At 43.8% G+C, this 17,613-nt stretch overlaps 1 protein-coding gene across 1 annotated transcript in view; it reads left to right on the top strand.

The window, feature by feature from the left end:
* Positions 1–15,108, top strand: part of ITGA8 (integrin subunit alpha 8) — a 193,297-nt gene extending 178,189 nt beyond the window's left edge. Inside the window, exons 29-30 of the mRNA XM_066585336.1 lie at positions 3,070–3,192; positions 10,360–15,108. Of these exons, the coding sequence (XP_066441433.1) occupies positions 3,070–3,192; positions 10,360–10,446 (210 nt within the window). The 3' untranslated portion in view covers positions 10,447–15,108. The remainder of the gene's footprint in view (positions 1–3,069; positions 3,193–10,359) is intronic.
* The last annotated feature ends 2,505 nt before the right edge of the window (positions 15,109–17,613 follow it).

The raw sequence follows: 17,613 nt of genomic DNA, 5'->3' as shown, positions 1-17,613 counted from the left end.
TGAAACGCTGTTCATACATAATGCAATACGTATGGCCGTCATTTTCATACGCAACCCGCTATGATACAGAGACCCTGTAGCGTTTTACCGATATGTTCGTGGACACGAGGCCTTAAAGTATCAGAAACCCTCCTATAGAGTGGAAATATGTTTATTGGTTGATGTTTAAAAGTGTGCCGACTCTGCCTTCGTCTGTCCCTGCCACACCATGGGCATTACCAGCGGCCCGGAGATATGTCTGACTAATACAACATCTGCCTATGTAAGACATGGACAGCCGCTGACTACATAGCTGTGACATGAGGTCATTTACATCGGTTAGTACAATACAAGAACAGATACTTGCGGTGTTTGAATAGAACGATTAAGAGCTCGGAATTTACGAGCAGTTGATTGCTAGAGGAAGCAGAGGTTTTCTTAAATCAAGAAGGGCAGAAACAGTGCGGCTTCCAGGGGAAAATATCGTGTTTTACCTCTTCTCCCGATTTCCTTCTTAACATTCTTCTTTAACGACACTTAAGATGTTTTTGTAGAGTCTCAGAAATTCATGCTGTGAAGACCAAGTTGTCCACCTGCCTGATTCGATGTTCTGCTTAGGATAACATTGCCATATGCAGAGCACACAACCCTGACCATCTGCACAGCATATTTCCATGTAAATGGCAGATGCTTTTGTGGAGATGGCCTGAAATATACCCAGTATACAGTAATTAGAGACTGTTCCCTAGCTGTGTCTGATATTGCATCTCATCCCCATTCTAATGAATGAGACTGATCTGCAATGCCGGGCAGAACCAATAGATAGGCATGGCCCTCTATCCTAATCCAGGACAACCCCTTTAAGGTGCCTTCTTATCAAGATGAGATCTTAGTTTACTAAAATGTAAACCCTGTCTATCCACAGGTGAGACACCTGCCGATCTGGAGAATGTCCTGCTCTTCTGTAACTGCGGGGGTCGCTACGCTCCCCACAGTGAGGTCACTGTGAATGGAGTGCTGGCTGAGCATGCGCGGTCGGCGCTACATTCATTTCAATGGGTGTGACGGAAATACCCGAGCGAGTGCGAGTACTCAGCAGCACCATTGAAAGTGCATGCAGCATTGGTACGCTTATGCTTCATTCAGTCTCCTCCTCATTGCAGGGGGTGCAGTATCCCCGCAGTGAGAAGGATGAGGAACACGGGATCCTGTTCTTGAGATCACCGGGGGTCTCAGTGGTGAGACCGCTACCAATCAGCAAGTTATTTCCCTATTCTGCGGACAGGGAATAATTTGGTATTCTGGTACAACCCCTTTAAATAGTGGATTAGAGAAATGTGCCATCAGTGTACAAGCAGGTTAGCAATTTAACATTTTAAAGGTGTTCTCCAAGGAGGGGAAATACTTATGGCAGTATCCTCCCATGCTGACATCACGGGCAACGGAAGAGCCATACCATGCTGTTTTCTCTGATGCTATCTCGCAATTTACGGGGGGGGGTTTTGTAGCCCATGTTTCCCTATGGAGCCTTCACTTTTGTCACATCGCAATGCACGAAATTGGGGTTTTCGTGCAATGTAACATTATCATTAGCAAATAGACTTTACCTCGAAACTAAGCCATAGCTGCACTCCAAAGAAAAAAAAGGGAATACTTACCGAAAAGCCTGGGTCCGGGTCCTGCGCTGCTCTCCGGAGCTCCGCCAGGTATCCTACAGCCCTCGTTCGCCCACAGAAGATATTGGTTCATCCAGCGCTGCATCGATTGGCTGAGCAGCGGTCGAAGAACCAGTCCCTGCATTGTGGAGGCGGGATTTATGAATTGGCCAATCAATGCCGCTGCACCTGCAATTTTCACTATTCATGCAAGTAAAAAAACAAAAATTGCACCGTACTCACATGCACATTGGAATGACATACAAGTGCAATATGATTTTTTTTTCAAGCTCCCATAGAAAATAATGGGCGATATCGCCGAAAAATGGGACATGATGAGGCAATTTTTTTTTCTTTATACACCAGGATTAGTGTTCAGTAAACCAAGCCAGTAGAGCCCTGTTTCGGGTAGAACTTTGCTAAAATCTCAGTTTGGGTTCATGTTGAACCAAACTTTTAGCAAAGTTTGACCCAAAACAAGGTTCCACTGGTTCAGTTCACTCAATACTAGTCATTAAAGAGGTTTCCAAGAAGTGAAACGTTGACCGTCAATCCATAGGATAGGCCATCAATATTTGATCGGTTGAGGTCTCCCCTCCTGAACTCACACTGATCAGCAGAATGAAAGAGCCGCTTCATTAAGTGCACCGGCACAGAGCCTTGTCCGTACATGTATATTTTAACGATGGTGGAAATATCTCAATGACCAAACCGCCATCAATCAAGCATTAATAGCCTATCCTAAGGAAAGGACATCAATGTCTTAGTCCTGGAAAACCCCTTTAAGGCCCAAACTGCCTCCATTCATCAAATCCAACTCACTGCCTTGTCTTATTGTTTTTTTTTGCCTTGACTAGTTAGGATCCACATGAGGACATTCACTATAGACCTGTGGGATTCCCCTTAACGTGTGTTTATAGAAGGACGCAGTAGTATCAAAAACATTAAGCATCTTTCTTCTTGGTTTTTGCATAAGCCAAGTAAATCAATCTTCATCTGAAGGTTTACAGGCAACGTCTCAGCGATCTGCCAGTTTTACTTATGGCGGTAATGTGAATTTATTTTCCATTGAAATGCACTAAAATGTATATTTAACCTTTCAGCCATCAGATATGAAAGATTTATGGTTTCCTAGAGAGCAGAGCACGGGCTTAAGAGTTCTTGTTCGGCTCCCATAAAGGAAACCTTTTCCCATTTATCACTGTATATAAGTGTGGGCGCATGTTTGGGGGTTTTAAGCTCCTTCCAAAACCCAGATTACAGATCTTACTGGGAAAGTACGTTACAAATCATGTTCTATAAGATTGTTTTCTAAAGGTTCCACTCCTCCAATTTTCCTGTTTAAGCTAAGTGTAGGAGAAGGGAGCTAACTGAGTGATGAGAGATATGTGGCCGCAAATAACGTATGTTTTTACTTCTTGCGTTTCTTTTGCAGATTAAGACATCAGTGATCTGGGCAACCCCAAATGTATCGTTGTCCATTCCTCTGTGGGTCATCATACTGGCCATCCTATTGGGGTTGTTGTTTTTAGCCATTCTTACAGTAGTCATGTGGAAGGTAAGAGTTCAGTAAATCGATTATTGTATTCATTTTGGAATAAAGAACCTTATATGACATTTGGTTTGTTAAGTGGGACTTACATGTGAGTTTCTTTTAGGTGGAGCCTATAGGTGGTATATGCCACTATATGCCTGTGTGAGGTGGTGGAGGAGCTCATTCGCTCCTTCCATTTAAAGGGAAGATCGCACCTCCTTACAGCACCATAAACTTAAGGTCCCTTTACATGGGAGGACCTCCGGGCAAACGATGCCTGACATTCGTCCCTGTGTTTCCTCGCTCCTGTGCTCCTGCAGGGAGCTAGCAGAGCTGGCTGGTTCACAGAGCGGCCAGCAGGGGGGCGGGGTAGTGCAGGAAATGTCTCTCCTCTCGCTCCCCCGTCCCCCTTCATTCACATAACACAGCGGTCGTTCACTACTGAACAGTCGCTGTTCAAGCTGAACGATGAGCGATCAGCTGATTTTCCTGCGTTTATGGTGCATAAAAGATCAGTGATGAAACTCATCACTCATCATGCAGTTTAAACAGCGGCCGTTCAGTAGTGAACAGCAGCTGTATTATGTGAATGGAGGGGGACGGGGGAGCAAGGAGTGAAATCTCTTCCAGCTGCCTGGCTCCCTGCTGGCTGCTCTGTGAGCAAGACAGCCCTGCTAGCTCCCGTGTGGGAGCATGGGAGCGCGGAGACAGAGGGACGAGTGTCTGGCATCGTTTATCCGACAGTCGTCCCCTGTAAAGGGACCTTTAGTTATGGTCCTGTTAGGGGAGGTGACAAGGAGCTGGGGGATGTATTGTTCATATTCACCCACTCCTTGGTTCCCGTGGTGTCCTCTCCTGATGATCATGTGGCGCACGGTAATCTGGCTCATTTTAGATTTCTGTATTCATAGACGTGTGTGTAGATGGATATTACAATCATTGTCAAAAAAAATCAAGCACCTATAAGGAGTTGTCAGAATCGAATAAAACCTTCTTTGTGATTTTAATGTTGGTATAAGTAAGTGATTGCAATATCAGAGCAAAAGGGTAATTTATTGTGAAAACTGACCCCTTGAAGTGAGGCTCTAGTACCCTGTTGTACCACCTCTAGCTTAGATACAAGATGTGAAACAGGCGGGCATGGAGGCTCTAGTACCCTGTTGTGCCACCTCTAGCTTGGATACAAGATGTGATACAGGGGGCATGGAGGCTCTAGTACCCTGTTGTACCGCCTCTAGCTTAGATACAAGATGTGATACAGGCGGGCATGGAGGCTCTAGTACCCTGTTGTGCCACCTTTAGCTTGGATACAAGATGTGATATGGACAGGCATGGAGGCTCTAGTACCCTGTAGTGCCACCTCTAGCTTGGATACAAGATGTGATATGGACAGGCATGGAGGCTCTAGTACCCTATTGTACCGCCTCTAGCTTAGATACAAGATGTGATATAGGCGGGCATGGAGGCTCTAGTACCCTGTTGTGCCACCTCTAGCTTGGATACAAGATGTGATATGGACAGGCATGGAGGCTCTAGTACCCTGTTGTGCCACCTCTAGCTTGGATACAAGATGTGAAACGGATGGGCATGGAGGCTCTAGTACCCTGTTGTACTGCCTCTAGCTTGTATACAAGATGTGATATGGGCAGGCATGGAGGCTCTGGTACCCTGTTGTATCGCCTCTAGCTTTGATACAAGATATGATACGGATGGGCTTGGAAGCTCTAGTAACCTGTTGTACCGCTTCTAGCTTGGATACAAGATGTGATACAAGTGGGTATGGAGGCTCTAGTACCCTGTTGGGCAGCTTCTAGCTTGAATACAAGATGTGATATGAGCAGACATGCTGGCTCTACTACCCTATTGGGCCGCCTCTCGCTAGGATACAAGATGTGATACAGGCAGGCATGGAGGCTCCAGTACCCCGTTGGGCTGCCTCTAGCTTGGATACAAGATGTGATACGGGCAGGCAGATAGTCCCATACATGTTCTATTGGCGATAAATCTGGTGACCCTATTGGATCCTGTGTTTACATAGGATGACAGTCTCTCGTAATCGCTCTTTTGAGTAATTTTTCAACTGTTGACCTGCGTAAAAGTAACCTAAGACAGAAGTGGTCCATTACAGCCTCTGACTTTTTTAAGCGTATACTGTATTCAACAGACAATTGGCATTGGACAGGATGATCACATGACATGATTGCTGGGTGCCCTCTGTATGGTAAACCTGCTGGATCTTGGCAGCTCTCCCTGTGACTTATGTTACTATAGAGGACTGTTTTTACCTGTGACTGAGGCTTTTATGGACGCTCCAATTACAGTGAACAATTATGCTACAAAAATTAAAATTCTTTAGGTACATTTTATGTAAAAAAATGTGCAAAAAGTTATTGAAAAAATGCACTTTGTCGCCACAAACAAGCCTTACTTATAGTACACCACAATCAGCCAAAATAATGGGTATTCTAAATCTAAAACAATTACAAAAATGATTTTGTACTTTTTTTTACAATTTACCTCAAAAGCGAAAATGGAGAAAGTTTTTTAATGGCCCAGTCAGTGAGCTTCTGTTCATAATAAGGCATCTGATGTAACATAACAGAGAGTAGTAATCAGGGTGGGGTTCAAAATTTACCTGCAGCTTCCTCTACTTGGCGTAAGGGATGCCCGTAGTGTAGCACACTGCGAAAAATAATTTACAATCTAGTAATCAAATGTACCAATGGCAAGTTAGGTTTACGTGTGCTGTGGGGGGTTTCACCATATGAAACTACAGCTCCAAGTTTGATCTGAACTATGGTAAGGATATGCAGAGAGCAATAGTGATGTGACGCAGTCAAATTACAGAATAGGAAGTGACACTCAGTGACTTACAGGTGATGTCGTCTCTGATTGGGCTCCTTCCTTTTCTTCTCCATCTGGTCCAGACCTCCCAGCTAGTTCTTGTCTCTGCATAGTTAGCAGCCCATACATCAGAGGCTCCTCTGAAAATAATAGCACCTAACACTGTGAACACCTGAAATAAAGTATGATACACACTGTGCCCCCAGAAATGAATTAGGATAATCACTGTGCCCCCAAAAATGAATAATAATTATTTATTATAATCTACAAGAAATTAATTATTGTAGCAACTGTGGCCCCCAAATGAATAAAAATCTACACTGTTCTCCCATAAATTAATAGTCTACACTGTGCCCCTGAAGTACCATTTCATACACACCGTGCCCCTGAAAGGTATAATACATGCTGTGCCCTTGAAACTACTTAGACCTTTCTTTCCATGACACACAGTCAGGTCTGGTCCCTGCGGAGGCACACATATGGCATGTAATGACGTAATCACACCACTGATGGCGAGGCAGAGAGCAGGATACTCTCTTGCACCCACTAGCACTTCATTGTTCAGCTGTATCGGTGTCCTCAGGACACTGCCAGGGTTAAATTCAAAGGAACCAAATCAGGGATCTCACTTCTGCCCAGTTCAGTGAATTGGGGAGCTACCGTGTTTCCCCGAAAATAAGACATGACCTAAGGTTAATTTTTGCCCCAAAAGAGGCAACCGGCTGGCTCCCACCCCTGCTAATCATGCCATTTTCAGGAAAGCTAGTTCACAACTAGAGATGAGCGAGCATACTCGCTAAGGCTAACTACTCGAGCGAGTAGTGCCTTAGTCGAGTATCTGCCCGCTTGTCTCTAAAGATTCAGCTGTCGGCGGGGGGCGGGGAGGAGCGGAGGGGAGAGAGGGAGAGAGAGATCCCCCCTCCGTTCCTCCCCGCTCTTCCCCGCCACTCCCCGCCCGCTGCCGGCAGCCGAATCTTTAGAGACGAGCGGGCAGATACTCGACTAAGGCACTACTCGATCGAGTAGTTAGCCTTAGCGAGTATACTCACTCATCTCTATTCACAACCCCTATGTGCAGTGAAATGACAGTCATGAGTGGTTATCTTAGTAATGCCATATCATACAATGGAAAGCCCATGAATATGCCAGGGCAGAGTTTTGAAAGTGACTAATGTAGAGGTTTCAGTAAGCTAAGGAAATACAAAAAGGTCTCTGAATCCATACAGTCCCTCTGTGGACTTTAGTACATGGTAGCATTTTGTGTTTTGACGTATCGAGCATGGAAGCTTGTTCCTTCCCTAGATTCAAATTACGAAATCCAAACCGTATTAGAAATTAAAGAAGAAATGCTTAGCTGGGCTGGATTAAGGTAGCTTTGTGCATGGCTCCTCCATAGACACTTGGATGTCTTTAAGGTTGGGGGAAGGTGGCTAGGGCCCCCTTTAAAAACAATTCTCGAGACTACTATAAAGTCAATTTCCAACTTCCATCATTGGACTGCTCGCCAAATAATGCTTAAGAGGCTCCAAACTGCAACCATAACCGTAGCGATGGAGCCTCATTGCGTTGTGTAATAGAATCTGGGATCTTTGGATTGGAAATAATCACACTGTGTAGTTTACAGGCCTCCAGGGATTAAAGAAAAATCATATTTCCCTAAGAATGTTCCTGTTATAAATAATGAATTTACAACATTATAGCAGCATACAAAGCAGCCAATGCTCAGATAGGTCCTTGGGGTTAAAACCTGCTATATCCATCAGCTTTGGGGGAAAAGAAAAATTGGATGTTTTTGTATTATTGTTAAAACAGGTCAATGTATTTTACATTTCTTGACTATAGAATCGGTGTCCTTTTTATATTTGAATTTCTGGAGCATTTTTTATATGTTCTTTTTTATACGTTTGTGTTATTCCTATTTATTAGCTTTATTTTGTATTTTGGGGGGGATTCAATTAAAAAACACTTGTATCAATTCAGTTTTGTTAAAGGGGTTCTACCAGGTTATGAAGTTATTGTCTATCTACAGGATGGGGGATCATTTTATGATTGTGGGGTCTTGAATCACCACGATCCCAAAAACAGGGGTTCTGACAGTACCCACGTGATTAGAACGGAGGTCTTGCAGGCACACCACCGCTCCATTCACTTAAGTGACAGTATCAGAGATTACCAAGTTCAAGCGCTTCGGCAATTACCGGCGCTGTCACTGAAGTGCATGAAGCAGCATTAACCCTTTGCAATCCAATTTTGGATTCAGGGTTTCCTATTGGGCTTTCTCTTTCTGCCATTATACAATGGCACCATCTGCTGGCTTGTGGTATGGGACATGCTGGAGAACCCCCCGACAACAGAGCGTCTGGCAGTATACAGTAAGAATACCCTGCCGGACATCTTCCGACATCAGAGCTGCACCAGCTTCAATGAGAATGTCTTCAGACGTCAGACAGTGGATTGGAAAGGGTTAAAAGTGAGCGACCTCTCTTACATTCACTCAGAGACCGACTGGGTCTCTGTTCTTGAGGTCCAAGCAGTCGGACGCCTACTTATAAAGTTATCCTCTTTCCAGTGGTTAAACGATGACCTTATAACCTGGCACAACCCCTTTAATAGATTGTAGTATTCCACCCCTTTTCTGTATGGCTTCTTGTGGATTTTAGAAGAAACTAAAAGGAAGGGGATCTATTACAACTGTAGATATTCGCAGGATCACGATTGTCACATACTGTTTCCCCAGCTGTTTCAGTGGAGAGGACCATTTTTGTGTACAGCAATCTCCACTTGGGTGTGGCCATAACCAACTTCTTTGCCCAACAGGGGCCTGAGGACACCAATTCTCACAATAGTGGAGATTCCCAGAGGGGGGATAGGCTGTAAATGTCTGTAGTTTGTACACTTTTTTAATCGGACAGTGTCACTGTAGAACTGGGTTCCCATGTATCGGTTGTGTTCGGCCACTGATTTTATGCTAGTTTACTAGATACCATGTATGATGTCATCAAAAACTATGGGATCGTTTCTAGCATACTTTTCATTCTGTTGCCCCGAAAAGCCGGCCAGCAGGATATAAGGGGACGCACCCTTACTGTAAAATGTTCATCCAAACAGTTTAACCCCCTTAGGTTCTGGTAGCTTTTTGTTACTCTTCACCTCACCTAAACCAGCAGCAGAAGATGAGCTGAGATATAGGTATGGGTAAGATCAAGGCAAATATCATAGTAGCCGGACAGAAGGAGCTAAAACAGCCAGTAGTGACCTGTTCATTCATATGACTGAAGCACATGACCATGCAGTTAACTATGCATGTTGCCATTCAAAGTCTGTTGGAATAATTGAATGCCGAGTGCTCAACTTGTTTCCAACGTCTCACTACTATATTGATTCGAAAATAGAAAAAAAATTCCCAGGACTTCCTTTAAAGTTCAACTTTATTACTAATCCATAAAAATGAACAGTAAAAGTTCGGTTTGGGGCGAACCCAAACTTCGGGTGGTTTGTCTCTGCCAAATGTGTAAAAAGGAGAAAAAGAAAGAAGGAAGAGGAAGGCAAGATAGGGAGAAGGAAAAAGGAGAGGGAAGAAGAAAAAGGAAAAAGATTTTTTTCTTTTTCATTATTCTTCTTCCTTCCAATGTTTCCTTCTTTTTCCATCTTCTTCTTCCTTCTTTTGTTTTTTCTTCACTAACTTTGCATTAAGATTACTTAGATACGCTCCTAGATGACTTAAGAATGTTATACAGGGTTTTTATCGTTTTAAGCATTTTCTACGCAGCGTTTTATGAACGTTTGGCATAGCAATCTGCTTTTAAAATTCAGTGTGCGTCATTCGAAAATTTTTGGTCTGGCAGAAAGGGGAAGGGAGGGAGAGAGAGGGAGAGAGAGGGAGGGAGAGGGGGAGATAGGGGGAGAGAGGGGGAGAGCGGGAGAGAGTGGGGGAGAGCGGGAGAGAGTGGGGGAGAGCGGGAGAGAGTGGGGGAGAGTGGGGGAGAGTGGGGGAGAGTGGGGGAGAGAGGGGGAGAGAGGGGGAGAGAGGGGGAGAGAGGGAGGGAGAGAGAGGGGGAGAGAGGGGGAGGGAGTGGGGGAGAGAGGGGGAGAGAGAGGGAGAGAGTGGGGGAGAAGCATTTGGGTGCTCGCTCATCTCTACTCATTACTAATAGGCACCATACGGCAGCACAAAGTGTCATAGTAATCCATGTCATCCCATGTAGGCTATGAGTGTGAAGAGAGTCTGTAAGTTATAAGTCAACCTGTTAGAAGAAAGCAGCACGCAAAATGTTTTTAATAAAAGTTGGATGTTAACCAACTTTCTGCTAATCCTCGTGCTAACATTTGTTTGTTCATTTTTTTCAGTGTGGATTCTTTGACCGGGCAAGACCACCACAAGAAGATGCAACAGATGACACCAAAAAATTAACAAACCAGGCATCCGAAGCATGAAAAAAAATAAACAAATGCTCTAAGACTGCTATGCGGAGGGTCAAAGATTGAATGTACCTGCATCGCCACTAGGCTGCGTTGCAACTGAGTTGCGCTGTACCAACCACTCAAGGGACATTTGTTGAACGATGCCTTCAAAAAATATTCCTTCAATATCACAGATGAAGTTTTTACTTGAATGTCTGCTGGTTACATGCAGATGAGTTGCATGGTGTGCGCTCCAGAGACTTGTGAAAGTATCCAAAACTGTGAGGCCGTGCCTGTATTACTGTACCAGGATGTAGACTCTGACCAAATCTAAAACCACTACTGTTCTGTAAAGGATCTGGGACCATGCACATGATAGAACGAGGCTCGATTGGATCACTGGGAAGTGTTAGGCAAAAATCTATGTTTTTGAAACTGACTATAAAAACATGAGGTTAATGATTTTTTGACTGAAACACAAAATCCTTATTCTTCTTTTCAAAGCTTCCAGAAAAGTATTGAGATCTGTATAATATTTTATATATTTGTACAAATGGCAAAAGGTTCTCGGATATAGAAAATATGCTGTCTTTAATGAATGCCAAACTATATTGACACCTACTCAGTGTGTTGACAAAGGATGGAACTACAGCCATCATGCCTCATTGTGTTCACTCCATCTGAGTCGGAAGTTGGGTTTCATATTGGCTTAAGTCCTACTGAGTAGGTGACAATATGGAACTTTTTATGTTCTTCTCTTGACTGGCCACTGACCTATGATCTCTTTATATAGCAATCACTTTATTTATATCGCTGTTATACTATTAGCAATACCGTATTAAGCAGTGCCTTCATGTGTGTCACACAGGACCATGAGTCAAGCTCTACAGAGACTTTTCGACCACTCATAGTTGGCGAATGTAAAATATTGCACTCAATAATAATGCCGAAGCAAAAAAAGACTATATCAAACTGAGGTTTAGCTTTAACTACGGACGAAGGTGGTGGCCAGATAGAGGCTACTACCTCGTCCTGCCAAATAAATCACTAATGTTCACTTTCCATTCACATTTCTGAGGATATACACATTCACAAATGACTCGATCATTTGTAATTGTTTCTATACATATATTCCTGAACCACTATGGCCATACTGACCATGACCCGGAGGTGGGTCCAAGGTGACGTCACAGTGTCAGCTCCAGCCCATGTGATTGTGGTGGTGGTGCATGAACTCTGTCATTCGACCCTGTGAGCCAATGTATGCGCATCTGTTTATAGGTGTGGGGTGGGGTCAGTGGTGAGGTGGTTCCCTCAGCCGGCCAATCAGCCTTTATTGTAGTGCATTTATTCCAGCCTCTCCTCTCAAAGGGCGCCGGTTATTCCCCTGTGGAATGGAGTTCTGGTCCAGTCCGTGTCTGGTGTCTTTTCACTGCCAGATAAATCCCTTGTCTTTATGGGGGGTGGGTGGGAGGAAGACGTCACTGCCACATAAGAGGACAACAGCATTATAAATGACACATGGAAAATCTTAAAGATGGAAATAGCTGAGTACAAGCGCTCAGGTGTCTCCAGCCGTCCCAATGAAGATAAATGGATTGACACCGCACATGTACGACTACCCCTCTATTTAATCTCCTCCTTACTGTGGGAAGGTGCACAAGCCTGCAGCAATGAGAAGAGGAGGACATGGGACCCCATTCTCAAGATTGTGAGGGCCTAAGCGGTGCAGAATAAAATACCCACAGTGGCAACAGGCATCTCTGTTCTGGGTTCATGCTTCTTCTGGTTTGGGTAGCATGAACCTGATGACAGAATCCCAGCCATGCGTTAAAGGGGTTATCTGAGTCAAGGGAAATGGGTCCCATATGGTATAAAATAACAGTAGTTACTTACCTTTTCCCACTTCCAGCTCCAGGATCCCTGTGATGTCCCTTTGCAGGCTGAGCCCATCTCCAAACAAGCTGCAGCAGCCAATGACAGCGCTCAGTGATCATGGCTGAGCGCTGTCATTGGCTGCTACAGCAAGTATATGCAAATTATAGTTGCTTCTAAGCAGACAAGGGAGATGAGGGAAGAAGGGGAGCGGGGAGAGGTGAGTAACTGCTAAATCAGCAGTTATTTTATACCATGGAGGACCCAGTATGAAGTTTCCCTTAAATCAAACAACCGCTTTAATGATTTCCCATGGCCATTTTCTGTATGACTGGCCGTACACAGTTGGTCTGTGAAGGTTCTTGTAATTTTGGACATCAATAGCTTACTCAAAATAACAAATCGCTGATGGATCGTGGCCGGGATCTGTGGCTTGGTCTGTACTTCTATCTATGGGATTCAGATTTATCATTTGGCATTAGTAATTTTTTTTTTTAACTACAGGACAGGGACTGAAAAAAATCCAATTCCGTGGGCTAACCTCACATCAGATATTTGCCTTCCGTCAGCACCTATTACACTTGTTCATGTCATGACAAGATGCTGGTGATCTGCAGATAATTATCTTTTTGAAGTCCAACATTTAGTATATAACGAGCTTTGGGGCTATACTCCTATATCGGGGTAAAAAATAAGCACCTCTGCTAAACTATAGAGAACAATTGAATGGGTATTCCGGGCATTTACTATTGATGACCTCAGGATAGGTCATCAATAGCTGATCAGCAGGATTAAGCCGCTCGGGATCGCCACCGATCAGCTGATCCTACTGCCCAGTGTCAGTACAGCGGGTCAGATGTTATCATTTGTGGTCAGGGCCAGAAATGTAATTAATGGGAGTGATGCCTCCTGCCACATTTTTGGCTCTGACCACAACAAGGAGCTGGAAGTGTTATAGGATGCATCGTGCCATTGATTTAAAAAAGGAATGAAGCCTTTTATTACACCTCTGACCCTGACCACTAATGACAATGTACAGCCCCAGAGGATCCTTTGATCGGCAGGGATCCTGAGTGGTAGACGCCAGCCAATTAACTAATGGGGACCTATCCTGAGGGAAAAGCCTGGCATACCCCTTTAAAACTCTTCTGTGCAATATATAATGAACCAAAGACATGTTTACACTGGCATTTAGTGTATCTTTTTATATGTATGTTGTAAATACCTGAGAAGCAATTGTTAGGAATGACACAGTATTAAGCAGGGGCGTAGCCACATGGGCTGCAGAGATAATAGGGAAACATGGGCCTTGATGCCCGAGGGGCTCAAATTCCACTTTGTCACATAAGATGCCAGTAATCAATGGCACACAGTAGATGAGGGCCCTGTTACAAATTCTAGGAGGTTCACGTTAGGCCTCTGATCTAATATATATATGCACACACATCTTAGTCTGATGTGGTGCAGTTCGTTATCAAAACAACCCTGTCATTGTCTTTAATGCCATATCAACCAATCACAGCACAGCTTTCATTTTATCTCAGCAGTATAAGAAATGAAAGTTGTGCTGCGATTGGTTGTAATGGGCAACAAAGATGAGGGCGGAGTTGTTTTGATAGCACACTGCACCACATCAGGCTACGATGTATATATAATAGATATACATTGCAATCACCATGCTGGGACCAGCTTTCTACTAGTATTGAATATTGTTATACTGCTATGTCTTTGTATGCACAAGGCTGAGTCAAAAATTATCCACACTCCAGTTACATAAAACTTCCGTTGGCCATCTTATCAACGCTTTCTGTTGTATATTGCTGTCTCTCCTGTCACTGCTGTGCAGGTTTGAACGTGTTATATCAGCTAATTTCTGACTGCGCTGCAAAAAAAAATGGCTGCCGCACTTGTGATTTGCACAAAAGAAGAGCAGTATGCAGTGATTTGTTTTTTGAGCCTAAGAGTAGACGGCAGAGTATGGAATGGAAACATCCTCAGTTGCCGACCAAGAAAATGTTCAAAAGTCAACTATCAGCTGGAAAATTGATGCTTACAGTTTTCTGGGATTCTCAAGAGCCAGTATTGGAACATTATCAGGAAAAAGGTTCAACAATCAACAGTGCTCACTACAATAAGATGTTTACTAAAGAGCTGGAGCCTAAATATAAAAATAAAAGGCAGAGAACTGCTATCTATAGTCCTGATCTTGCTCACACCTGTTTGGTCTCCTGAAAGAAGCCCTAAGAGGACGAAGATTCACGCCCGATGAAAAGGTGAAGCCATTCGTGGCTCGCAGATCAGCCTAAAATATTTTTTAATGAGGGAATGCGAAACCTTATTGACAGATGAACAAAGTGTAGTGAAAAGCAGGGAGGTTATGTCGAAAGCTGAACTTCTGAAAGTTGATTAAAATAAATTCTACAGCCCGAGCACGGATAATTTTTGACTCGCCCACGTATTTGACTCTCTCTGTTTCAACAGATTACTTAAATATATCCTCGCCGCGTGTGTATTCCAGTAATATTCATTCTTCACGTGATCGTAATTGTATTTTCAGATACACTTTTTTGGAACCTTTTTCTTGGAATACACAAATCCACTGAATGTATTTTCCACGCTCGCTCCTTCTGGCTTTAGGTCCATACATGGAGTTCATGTCATTGAAGAGATTTTCCTTCTATTCCGTTACTGTTTTTATACTAAGCAAACCATCACTTGTACAAATAACATTATTCTGGGAGATGCTTGACGACAAGACATATAAAAGCCAATGCAATGTGCGAAGGACTCATTTTCCAAAACAATAAAAGAAGAAATGCAACAGGATTTTGTGTTGGATTTATTTCATCAGGTTGAAGCAACACTCTACAAGGACAAAAATGGTCTTTAAAGGGGGGCGGGGTGGAAGTAGGGGGGGGGGGGTTCCCACAGCGGAGACAGCAAAATGTCCCCCTTGCTAACTATTGGTATCTTGGGTTTAAAGCTAGAGATGAGCCACCGTACTCGTTTAGGGCGTTTTTGCACTCGAGCACCGCTTTTTCCGAGTAACTGACTACTCGGACGAAAAGATTCGGGGGGCGCGAGGGTGAGCGGGGGGTTGCAGAGCGGAGTGGGGGGGGGAGAGAGAGAGAGAGCTCCCCCCCTGTTCCCCACTGCTACCCCCCGCTCCACCACGTCGCCCCCCCGAATCTTTTCTTCCGAGTAGTCAGTTACTCGGAAAAAGTGGTGCTCGAGTGCAAAAACGCCCTGAACGAGTACGCTCGCTCATCTCTAATTAAAACTCATTGGGTCAGATTTACGAATACTGTCTAAAAGTTAGACAGTGCTAACTAAGGACTCCTTCACACAAGCGTATGCACAATTGCACATGCTTCAGGGCGATGTATCTGCGCCGTGAATTAGGCTTTTTTGCATCTGTAGGGCATTTTAATTTGCGCGCAACAGACAAACATGCCACAATGTATATGGCTATTCAGCCTAATGAGTTCCAGATGTGTTCTTTTTCCCATGTAATTGTGCAGCATATTGCACATCTCCTTACGCACCCTCCCATAGACTTCTAAAGGGGTCTATGGTGCACAAGTGGGTACAAAGCTAAAGCATGGCACATTTGTTTACGCGCACAAAAAACGGCAATGTGAACAGAGCCATTGAAATCTATGGGGGATATCCTCAGCGTGTTATACGTGCAAAAAAGTACACAAATACACCTGTGTGAAGGAGCCCTAAAACGGATAGTCTTAAAATGCGCCAGTGCGTCACAGCTGGATGGTAAATGTGTAGATTTTTAAGATAGTCTAGTCTAAATTTATACCCCCTATTAGCTTAGTTTACACCAAAAATTAAACAAAAGTTTTCGCCCAATTTGGCACAAGTTAGCCTATGTGCCGTTTTTTGAAGACACATCCCTTTTTCAAGTAAGGAAAAAAAAAAGTGTCCAAAAATACATAGTAAATGTGGCGCAAAGCTTGTAAGACAATTTTCTGGTGCAATTTGCACCAGAAAGCTGTCGTATTCTGAATAGTAAATCTGCCCCACTGTAAATACATGGTAAAATTAAGTTTGCAGCCACCACTAGGGGGAGCTCCCTACATAGGGATTTAGACAGCTCTCATTGAACTGTATAATAATCTACATGCAGTGAATTCTCCATAGAGGCAGCAAAAATAATTTTACTTTATGGTATGTTTACATGAAGGGGATTTTGGTGCAGATATTTTGGGCTGCAGGTTTTGGTGTAGATGCACATCAAAAATCCACACCATTTGATGTGGATGTCTAAAAACCGCATCTGATTTTACCTTTTCATTTCAAGGGGTAAAGCCTGCTGTAAATCCACGGCAAAACCCACACTAATGGTATGGATTTTCGGTGCTTTTTATGTGGATTTTGGTACGGATTTCCTGCTGCACCAATTTCACAATCTGTGAATGTACCCTAAAGGGGTATTCTCATCTCAGACTTAAAAGTCAGATAGGTTCTAGGACCTGCACCTATCTCCTGTTCTGGTCTCCACTGCCCAGACCCGGTTATACAAGGTGGCCAGGTTGGTTGGAATTATGGAAATATCCATGTGGGCTTTGCTACAATGTTTCTGTAACTCCCATAGATGTCAATAAGAGTTACATATACAGCATGGCACAGTGAGCTACTCTGTTTCCAGGACTCATGAGTTATTGAAACAGTGTAGCAGGCTTTGCTATGCTGTTTGTGTAACGGTCATTGGCTTCTTCGAGAGCTATGGAAACTGCGTAGCCCAGTTGCACTTAGCTGTTTCCATAATTTCAGCCACAATGTACAGACTAATGTTCCCATCGCCGTCATGTTTGGAACACCCCTTTAACTTTGCTTCTTAACCACAACTTGGAGCTGGATTTCCGGATACTAGGAATCCCCCCTTCCCTAAAGTGTTACCATGTTCTAAGTCTATAAATGGATAAGCAGACCAAAACAGTCCAACTATGCAGCCTATAATATCCTATGGGCCACTGCTGTACCTCCACGTCCCTCAAATTTTTATTTATATTCCCCGAAGATGCAAAAATGGGATATAGGCCTCATGTCCACAGGCGGATCGGATTCCGCATATGGACTTCCGCAGCAGGAGACCTGCGAAAACCATTTGTGGGAGATCGCGAATGTAATGGTTTTTCCGCACGGATGTACGTGAATGCACTGCAGATCATCCGCGCAAAGAAAAAATCCACAACCCCACCTCCCTAATTGATTTTAACCTTCACTCCCTGCTGTTCTTTTGATTCTTCTTAGGACGTCCACTTAATTGGGACACATTTACTAAGACCAGCTCTCATGGTGCCAATGGGC

This window comes from Eleutherodactylus coqui, chromosome 12 (genome assembly GCF_035609145.1).
Source record: "Eleutherodactylus coqui strain aEleCoq1 chromosome 12, aEleCoq1.hap1, whole genome shotgun sequence".
Lineage (NCBI taxonomy): Eukaryota > Metazoa > Chordata > Amphibia > Anura > Eleutherodactylidae > Eleutherodactylus > Eleutherodactylus coqui.
This window is presented reverse-complemented; position numbering and strand designations above follow the sequence as displayed.